This window comes from Alligator sinensis, unplaced genomic scaffold (genome assembly GCF_000455745.1).
Source record: "Alligator sinensis unplaced genomic scaffold, ASM45574v1 scaffold280_1, whole genome shotgun sequence".
NCBI lineage: Eukaryota > Metazoa > Chordata > Crocodylia > Alligatoridae > Alligator > Alligator sinensis.
Genome location: NW_005841835.1, coordinates 2,280,510 through 2,288,392, shown reverse-complemented (window position 1 = coordinate 2,288,392; position 7,883 = coordinate 2,280,510). Strand labels below are relative to the sequence as shown.

Here is a 7,883-nt window from a genome sequence, read left to right as displayed (position 1 = left end):
TTCAGAAGACAGGTTCGCTTTCCCTAAAGCCTGTGGAGTTACTGTAAAGCTGAATATAACCCCAAACCCCCTCGAAGAAGAGAGGAGCAGAGGGGTTTGTTTTTTCTTGTTTTCATAATATCAGCATATAATTATCATAATTAAGCATGGTACTTTAATTTATTCTCTTCAAAGTATGTAACGTAATAGCTAATATGGATATTTTACAGACTATCAAGAGAGTAATATTCTGGCAGTACAGAATTCTAAGGCATTTAATTTTGCAGAGAAAGTTTCAAAGTGTCAAGGTTGACTGAAGATGTATTAAAGTGAACTGTTATGACACAAAGGCTGCAAACAGTCAGCTAGCTACACTATGAGACATGTGATACACTTCAAGCCTAAAAATGATTACACTAGGGAAAACAATGGTTTAAGGAACCAGTTAGAAATCTTTATCCAGACCAGAACAGTAAATGTTTCTTAAAGGTACCCGTCTCAGTTCCCTTCTGTATGCATAACTGTCCATTAAAACACTACTCTCACAACTAGCACTAACTGGCCCCATCGTTCATAGTACAGGAGAGAGGCCAAAGACTGAATGGACATGAAAACTAAAATACATTTTTGCCCTTCAAAGTGGGCCCAGTTAGGATGACGAAGGCACTGACTGAATGGGGCTGTACAAGCATTATCCATACCATGCCTCTTCAAAGTGGATTAAGAACTGTGAAACCAGTTCATCACAAACACTAAATTAACTTAATACAACCTGAGCCATTTTTAATATCAGAAACATTAAGAGTAAGCCACTCAACTGCTTAAGTTATTAATATATTCACAGATTGTGTCCGAACCCCTGCCCCAGGCAGGAAGAGGACCGAGGTCAGACGACCCCAGTCAGGTGCCTATCTAGCCTCCTCCTGACCTCCAAGTTAGGTGTTAGTACCACCTCTCTTGGCAGCCCGTTCCAGATTCTGGCCACCCTTCCTGTGAAGAATTTCTTCCAAATGTCCAACTTGAATCTACTCTCCACTAGTTTATACCCATTATTCCTAGTTACTCCTAGGGGTGCCCTGGTAAATAGCACTCCAACTCTCTGTTGTCCTCCCTTGATAAACCTGTATGCTGCTATAAGGTCTCCCTTCAGACATCTCTTGAGAGGGCTGAAGAGATCCAGATCTCTCAACCTCCCTTTGTAGGGTTTTGTATGGAGGCCCCTAATCATATGAGTGGCCCTCCTCTGGACCCTCTCCAGATTCTCCGCATCCCTCTTGAATTGCAGTGCCCAGAACTGGACACAGTACTCCAACTGTGGCCTGAGTAGTGCCGCGTAAAGGGGGAGCATCACCTCCCTCGATCTGCTGGTCACGCATCTGCTAATGCACAATAAGGTGCGATTGGTTTTGTTGATGGCTTCGTTACACTGTTGGCTCATGTTCATCTTGGAGTCAACTATGATTCCAAGATCCCTCTTTCCCCATTATGTAGTAAAGTAGCATAGCGGTAAAAGTTTCATAAACTGCATTTAAGTGGTGAACATAAGCTTTTATTTTTATTTTATTTTTTTAAACTTAAATACAGTTTGTAATAAATTTAGGTTAAACAAACTCCCAACATACCCAAAGCACTACAGAACCAGCACTAAGTTGTCATAGTAAGAGAGTAATGGCTGCATTTTGTTTAAACAAAAAGCATCAAAGCCTGGTTAAAGTCATTAGCTACCACTGGGCACAGCATCCTGGCAGCTCTCAGTTGGCAAAGATTGTACCCACTGTAGAACTCTTCTGGAGATTCCCGGAAGTTTATAATTATGATGCAAGTTCCTGTCCCCGCCCCCGCCCCCCCCAAAACAAAAACAAACCAAAACAGACAAATTACCGAAGTGTGTCACATTCACTAACCATTTGGGGCCTGAATCTTCATGGAACTAACCATCCCTAATTAACATTGGCTTTAATGGGGGTTGAATGCACTTGGCATCCCCAGGAGCTGCTCAGTATATTGCAAAAATCAAACTCTAAAATAAAAGCTAGCTATAACCAAGCTTCACACCATAAAATATGATATTCCTTGGTGTACACAAACAGGAATTAAAAATCCTAAGAACTATTTCCTAAAATACCTTGTGCCAGTTCAGTTGGACTTGTGTCATATTTTGGACTCCAGTCATATTTTCAACAAAAAGGAAAACCTGCCAATTTTCTTTAAGAAAAACAAAAAACTACCCTCAGAATATGCAGCTTTCTTCTAGCAATGATAAAAGAGGTACTCTCTCATATCTGTTTCTTCAAACATGTTAAAACAAGAGTCAGTGTAACAAAGAGAGACCTGAACTTCAGGCTAAATCATGAATAAGTTTTTGGATAGGACTTCTAAAACAACATTTTTCTTGCCATTTATGAAGTACATATTACTTAACAGAATTTACTGTTTAAAGAACTGACAGAAAACAGAAGCTTCTGTTGACCCAACTCTTAAAAATACTGATAAATCAAATGTGAAGGGGCTGAGAAATCCACAAGAAACAAGAACATCAAGAGTCAGAGCTTTTACTGCATCTACAACTTGTACCTAGGTACTGCAATACAGCATTATCTGTTACATAATACCTCAATGCCTGCATTACATAAACTGAGCAGGACCTATGTCTCAGCATGTCTACTATTTAAATGCAAATATTATTTTGACAGTTTTCAGGTTTCCCATACACTAAATCAGTCAATATCAGAATAGTTCCAGAACTATTTTAGATAGAGGTAAAGATAAGAAGAGGAGAGGACCTACTTGTCTCCTAGAGCCTGGAATTAATGGGATCTTGTTCTTAACCTGCTTTGACAGCGTAAAAGAGCTGACACAGAGCTTGTCTATTTACCAGTATAGGTAAACTAGTGTAACTCCTGTGTGGACACCTTATACCAAAAAATACTCCTAAAAAAACCAACAACCACCGCCAACAGCTCCCCCCACCTTTTAATCCTTTCCCAAGTGACACAAATCAGGACAAATGCTTATAAACTGGCCCAAACCAAATTTAGACTGGAAATCAGAAGAGGATTTCTAATGAAGAGGAGTAAAGTTTTGAAATAGTCTTCTGAGGGAAAAATTAAAGTGGTGGGAACAAAGAATCTGAATTGTTTGGAGATGCTTAACAAATTTGTGGAAAGATGTGAACAGATATGGGTGTTCTTGGAACAGTGAAAGAGATATGTAGATACAATTATAACATTAAACAGAGGAAAACCAATCCATGCAGGTGGTATATGGTCATTCCATACATAAGGGTTTCTGCTGGTGCCTGTAAAGGCCAGGAAAAATCCCTTTACCCCCTTTACCACCCCCACGCCCCAATCCTCTACTTTCTGGGCCTTTTCATTAAAATATTGAACAGTTCTATACTCCCAACCCAGAAGTCATTCCTTACAGAACAGGAGTTGGTAACATTTTGGGGCAGAGTACAAATTTGACTTGTAAGATGTTGGTGTGCTAGGTGTGGACAGCAAGAGAGCTTCAAGGGGTCTGATCCCTAGGCCCTTCCCCACCATTTGCCCTGAGGCTCCAGTGCCAAGCAAAATGCCTATGGTATGCCAGGAGTTGCCTACCCGTTATAGAACAAGACCATCCACATAGTGTTTGCACTGATTTTACTATATCAGTTTAAATCAGTGGTGCTCAGCTTCTGGCCTGTGGGCTGAATCCAGCCCACAGGGCTCCCTATAGGTTCAGGAATTTGGCAGCAAGGGAACAGTGGTAGTGTTAATTATCACAGCCCTAGAGGCACCATGCCAAATAGCAGTCACTCTATGGCCAGATGTGGCACATCAGATCATGCGCATGTGGGGCTCAGACAGTGCACTGGATCTCAACTCCATGCTGGATCTGGCCCATGAATCAACCCTGTACCACTCATCCAGCCCACAAGGCCAGATGGTTGAGCATTGCCAATTTAAGCTATATCAACTGTTTTAGAGCCAGTAGTTGCAGGAGCGAAAGTGCTGCGTCCGAGGCAGAGAACATTATATTCTATTACAGTTCTTATGTTTTTGATAGTGTGTACAGGAGAACTTACTGCTTAATCTTTTTGCCATCTGGGTCCACCTTGCTGAGGTATGTATTTGATAAACTTCCATGTTGCTGTAGAATGCTGATATCCCCAAAAAGGCTTAATTTCTGGAGGTTCCTATTAAAAACAAGGCAAAAAAAAAAAAGAAAATATTGTTTTGTGAATAAAAGCAAGGCAACTATAGGGAAACCATTCTTGGCAATTTTTAAAATATACTTAAGAACACATTAATACATAGGCAATCCAAGTCAGTCTTAAAAAACCCTCATTGTTCAATAGGTTCAGACAATATAGAGATTTTGAATAAAATAAAGTTGATAACCTGAACTTTTCAGGGGGGTTGGGGAGCAGCTTAACTTGCTGAAACCAACTGCAGAAACAAAATATCTGGTCAGTTTTGAGGAACTGTACTAACACAGCCTGAGTATGGATCTCTGTCCAGGAGAACATTACCAGGAACAATTCTTCTGATGCTTGAGCCTGTTGTCTACTCTCAGTCTTACAGCTTAAAATTGCTGAATGACGTTTAATATATTTTTCCATTTTGTGACCCATGAAAGTTGCACTTAATCTTCAAAAAGTACAATGGGATGGAACACAGCACAAAGATCTAAAACAGGAAAGAAGCAAGCCTGAAAAAAAGTCTGCATTTAATTTACATTGTGTCAAAGACAGTAACATCAAATTAGTCCAACATGATTCAGAGTCTGATGAGATGGTTGTTGGCACACAATGACTCTCAAATGCATTTTAAAGGACTACCAAAGGTAAAAAAACAACAAACATGATATGAATGTCTCAGCATAATGTATTGTCAGTTTCACTTCCTCCTCCTCAACATCTCCTCCTGTGTTCCTTCTACCTTCCAGGAAGAAAAAGGAAAAGATATTTAAAAAAAAAAATTGTGACTGGAAAACTGTAAAGGTTGGTTTACGATATTTTCAAGGGAAAGTGTAGTACATAAAGCTACTTTAACTTTTCAAAAGTAATTAAATTTCAAATATTTTCTAAATATTTTATATATACAGCAGGTTAAATTTTTTCCTGGGCCTTCAAAATATTTCATCTTGATAATTCACTTTCCAATAAATTGTGGAGGACTGCAAGAGGAAGACTGCATCATCCTTTTAGTTTGGACACTAATTTAATCTGCAGTTTCTGTACTAGAATTTATTAATGCCTATTTCTGCTGGTTTACCAGTCATAGACTGACGCTTCCTAGAGTCAATCTGATCAATGCTGCTGTGGATATGAGAACCAGTGGCATTTTAATCTTTGCTGGTAGATCCTCCCCTTATATTGTATAACATGCAGAAAGAATATGTTCAATATGTCAGAACAGTTATGTTATGTACGTAGCTCCAAGATGCAACAAACATCTTCCCTCGCTCTGCAAGAAGCTGAAGTAACATGACTGTAAGTGTTCCTGCAAAATGGCACTCTCTCAGTCATACTGGTGCTGATGTTGCCAAAAAAGAGAAGCAATAAGCAACATATTTCTTACGGCCATTATTTTTGCTGAAGCACATATATCTTCGGGACTTAAAGCTGTTAAGTCCAGCATCCAAAAAACCTTTTTCCAAATGTGTTATACAACAAGCAGCATCTCTGGAAGTCAGTGCTGCAATGGCAGAGAACCTCCCACAGGCTCCCACAGTGAAGACACTGTGTTACTAGAAATGAATAAAACATTACGGTAATTCACCTACTGCAGACCCAAGCAAACAAAGTTGCACCTAAGATTATGGGAGTTGAGATGCAATCTATCATGTTTTTAGGTCTAAGCACTGGTATTACAAAATGCTCCTGATTTGTTTATGACCCAACATTTCCCATTCCGATTTCCTGAGAAGTGTCCCCCAGTGGCAGTTGTTGCTTATCTTAGGCAAATGAGCAAGGCTCCACATACTTCACAGGAAGCCAGACCTAAAACACCTCAGCAAGGGTCCCAAATTCTGCAACAGGCTCAGAAATTAAATGATAAAAGCACACAGAGAGCAACATTTTCTTTGATATTTGAATTTAAATGTAATTTTACATTGACCATATTCATATAGTGCTTTAGATAAGTGTATAACAATGCCTGACTGTATCCTTCTGAAAGAGAAAGCTGAAGATACTGGCAGAAACAAATCAGAATAATCCAGTTTTTTAAAGTCAAATCATCAAGATGAATGAGGCAGCTCACACCTTTTAAGCCTAGGTCAGGCCATCTGCAGATTCAGAAAGCCATCACTGATTTATACCACACAAAGGTCAGCAGCTAATTAGCCCTGCCCCTTCCCTGAGCTCTACTCCCATCCCCTGGATTGTCTTCTGCATTTGCTACCAATTTGATTTAATGGTCACCAGCTAGTTGAATTCATACCCGATACCATGCAACTGTCAGCAACTTAAGGCTTGTGAAGCCACTGAATCCAGCCCCTGGACATGGGGCTTTGACAACAGAGAGATGTGATGGCCATAGGCCTTCTCCCTGTGCCGCTGTGGGAAGGAGCACCAGCTACAAACAAGTCTTAGAACCAACCCACCTCTGAACCAAGGTGGGTCATTCTGGCCCACAGCCAGAAAAGGTTGCCTATTGCTGCTATAGATAATTAACAAAAATGAAAACAAAAGTGATGAGATGAGGTCATGCTCTCCCCCCCTTCCCCCATGCCTGCTTAATGGAATTAACGCAGATGGACTGGCAAAGGAAAGGAACTTTTTTTTTCTAAACAGAAATCCAAGGGTCTGTCATTAGAGTGCTGTTATGCTACGTTCTATGAAGACATGCAGAGGCAGTCCTACTCTCCTGTAGCAAAACCCCCAGGTTTTTTTATTTTCTTTGTATTTCTTTTAAAATGCACCCCCTCCCCTTCCCCAACCATTTCTGACCTTTTCTCTCCCTCTCTTTTCCCTATAAGTAAGCTAAGATGTAGGATAAGCTTTAAACATTTTTATTTTGGTAGCAAGTTTTTGGTTTTGGATAGCCACCGTTTTATATTGTATTATTATTAGGTTGATATTGATTTTTACTGTTGTATATTGTATTATCATTTTTATATTGATTTTTATTGTTTCATATGGATATTGTATGGTTTAGGCCTGTGTTTGTAAGTGAACCAAAGTCATGTCAAGTTTCCATTTTATATTTCAAGTTTCCATCTTCTGTCCTCTGCCTGGGCATCCCATGTTGCAACTGTATGAGTCACGTACCCTCCCATGTAAATTGGTTCCCCGATGAATGAGTGTGATTGGGAATGATTGAAATACAATGGTAGCTGGCCTCTACTGAACGGTCTGTAATGACTGGGCCATCACCTCATTGATTCACCCAGGAACCACAGACCTCACCCAGGAACAGAGACAAGACCAGCATTTGAAAGAAAGGACCCTGCAAAACCAGCAACTCTTACCATTACAGACACCCAAAACTGCACATCCCTGCATGGAGCGCACATGCTCAGTACACCAGGGGCTGACCCTTGCCTGGGCATGCCTCCTGTCACTAGGGCCACACAAGGTCTGACCCTACAAAAAGGGACAGTGAAGACACACCCAGTGGGAACGCCATTTCCATCTGGACCAGCACCACGCCACACCACCTATCCACCCAGAGGCCCTGCTGGCGACCCCCCTCTGGACACCTACTGGACAAGGACCCCTTCCAGCCTGGATAGGTAGATATTACCTGCACACCTCCTCCTACTATTTGGACTCTCTCTCTCTCTCTCCTCCTGGACTTCAGTCCCTGCACCAAGCCTCTTTAACCCCTGCTGCCATTTTGTGTGTGCGTGCGTGCGTGCAAGGGAACCAATTTGGCATTGTGTCACCATCTCCCCTGTTCAATAAAACCACT

At 40.9% G+C, this 7,883-nt stretch overlaps 1 protein-coding gene across 1 annotated transcript in view; it reads right to left on the bottom strand.

Annotated features, from left to right (window-relative positions):
* FBXO33 (F-box protein 33) overlaps nt 1-7,883 on the bottom strand; it is a gene marked incomplete at its 5' end in the record, with an annotated part of 24,043 nt that overhangs the window by 7,390 nt on the left and 8,770 nt on the right. Inside the window, one exon of the mRNA XM_025201769.1 lies at nt 4,049-4,159. Coding sequence (XP_025057554.1) covers nt 4,049-4,159 — 111 coding nt within the window. The remainder of the gene's footprint in view (nt 1-4,048; nt 4,160-7,883) is intronic.